This window comes from Palaemon carinicauda, chromosome 41 (assembly GCF_036898095.1).
Source record: "Palaemon carinicauda isolate YSFRI2023 chromosome 41, ASM3689809v2, whole genome shotgun sequence".
Taxonomy (NCBI): Eukaryota; Metazoa; Arthropoda; class Malacostraca; order Decapoda; family Palaemonidae; genus Palaemon; species Palaemon carinicauda.
In genome coordinates this window covers 49,100,341-49,102,840 of record NC_090765.1, presented here as the reverse complement: position 1 = coordinate 49,102,840, position 2,500 = coordinate 49,100,341, and the positions used below count along the sequence as shown (strand labels likewise).

The 2,500-nt window shown below is 33.6% G+C and overlaps 1 protein-coding gene across 1 annotated transcript in view; it reads left to right on the top strand.

Moving 5' to 3' along the window:
• LOC137632419 (uncharacterized) overlaps positions 1-2,500 on the top strand; it is a 342,058-nt gene that overhangs the window by 208,491 nt on the left and 131,067 nt on the right. The window contains 1 exon segment of the mRNA XM_068364351.1: positions 816-913. Within this exon segment, the coding sequence (XP_068220452.1) occupies positions 816-913 (98 nt within the window).

Genomic DNA, 2,500 nt, shown 5'->3' with positions numbered 1-2,500 from the left:
TTTTGCATCTAAAGACATTAGTATCTTTTGAAAGCCTGTTGAAGTAGATAGTATAAGAATGCGCTAGTAGTCTACAATACAGTAAAAATATTATCACATTTGTACAATATGACTGTACCTGCGTATGTACTTAGGCACAAAATTTGAGCAAACAAAGCTGCATAGGAGTACTGTAACATAAGAAAATTGGAATTTCAATTGCTTTCTACATTACAGTATTTCAGTGAGTATGCTGTAATGATTAGAATTTGCATCTTTATACAATGTAGTATGTATGTTGTTCTTACCAGCAGAATATAGGCAACTTTTACTCTGCATGATGCCTTAGTTGAATTGTGTTACAAGTATTGCATCGGTCGGCGAGTAAATATTTTTTGATGTATGAAATTTTTACGTCAACAAGTACTGTACAAATGAGACTTATCACATGCAGAATTTCTCAAATAAAATGAAATTCTATTTTAAAGTCTCAAATTAATGCACTTTAAATGTTTAATATGAGTTGTAATATGTCTGTGAATTATTTATTTTTATATGTGTGCTCTGTTTTTAAAGTAGACCGATGTATAAAAAAAAATATTGTTCATGAGTCCTTGGCAACATCTTTTTTTCTTAACATCAAATAGAGGAAGAGATAGACATAAGACATTAGGTATTTTGTTGAAGGGGAAATGGTTGAAAGCTTTTGAAGAAGGAAAATGGAAAATCGCAGTGTTATGATAATATTGATGTTAGGTTCCGAAAAAATTTCCTTTACAGGTACAACAGTGTATTAAAGTTACCAATAATATCCATAATATTGCTTCTTCACTCAGGAACTGCAGAGAAGTGGAAAGTTGCCATATATCCAGATGGACCTATTCTTATTGAGGCCCCTGGAAGCAATGAAACATTGACATACATATTTACAGTGGTGAGTGATTCTATACATCATCGTATTTCTTGAGTTTCATTCCATTACAATGAATTATATTGTACCCATAGAATGTTTTGAATAAGTGGATAGATGAAATCCATTGATTTTCATTAGCAACACAGTGGTCAACTAGCTCAGTATTCATTTCATAATACTAATACTGCTAAAGTTACCTTTTCAAAAAACAATTATTTTATTGCAAACCGGGAGGAACTATCAGCATATACTTGCATATACAGATCATGTAAACTAAGATTTTGATTTAATGTATTATTGTACAGAAGTATCTCAGTTTAAAAATAACTTTGAATTTGAGCAAATCAGTGTATGGGCATACAAATTCAAATCCCTTTAGTAGCATTTTATTGGCTTGCAAACAAAAATTTTGTTGTGTATGGGCATTTTTGGAGGACAAGCACTAAAGAGACTAGCTCAAAATCAGTCATGTAATACCCATACATCACTCACATAGTGTGCATGGTGTGTTCACATGATTTTTACTCCATTTTCATGTCATTTTAAAGAAAAGGCAAAATTGGTAATTTCTAAATAAGCTTCTCGTCAAAATTCCAAGTTAATGTTAATGGAGTCTTATCAAATGAATTTCCAGTGAACAGCGGAGTACTCCAAAATAATGTGTTGTCACCTATGTTGTTTATCCTCCTCGTGGATTTTGTAATGCGTAGAACAGTCAGAGATGGTGGAGAAGGTGATAGGAATTTAGCAGACCTAGAGTATGCTGATGATGCTGTCCTTGTTAGCAGAACACCACAGGATTTGCAATGCTTGCTTACAAGAATGTATGAAATATCACACGAGGTTGGTCTGAAGATAAATAAAAGAAAGACAGAGATGAGGAGAACAGAGTATGCAATGGAAGATGAAATATCATTGGAAGTAGAAAGGATTAATAAGATAGTATCATTTAAGTATTTAGGAACTATGATCACCATTTCAGGATCCTTAGAATTAGAGTTTAGTGAAAGATTGAAAAAAGAAAATCAGACAATGGCTAGATTTAAGTAAAATTTGGAAATCAAATTGCCTGAAATTAGATATAAAAATCAGACTACTGTATATATCAGTTTAGTGAGATCAGTGTTACTCTGTGGACATGAGTCATGGTATGACAATGAAACAATTTCCAATAGATTTAGTAGATTTGAGAACAAAGCCCTCAGAAGGATATTGGGAGTTAAGTGTCAGGACAGGATTAGAAATGAAACTATAAGAGATTACTTGAGTGCCATATGTGGATGAGATCATGATGGGGGTTAGATGGAGATGGTTTGGGCATGCTCTTCGCACTCCCCAAGAGAGATTAGTTCACCAAATGTTCAGCTGGGGACTAGAAGAGTTGGACGACCCAGGCTTACATGGCTGAGGACTATGAAGTGCGAATTAGGAGATGATAAATGGAGAAGTATTGAATTAAAAGCTCGATAGAGACGACTGGCAAAATCTAACCGAGGCCCTTTGCATCAATTGGAATAGGAGTAGATTATCATATGAAATGCACCAGAAAGCCAATATTATAAAGAAGAATTTGTTTCATCAGAAAGGAAGACAAATAAATTGGGTGAT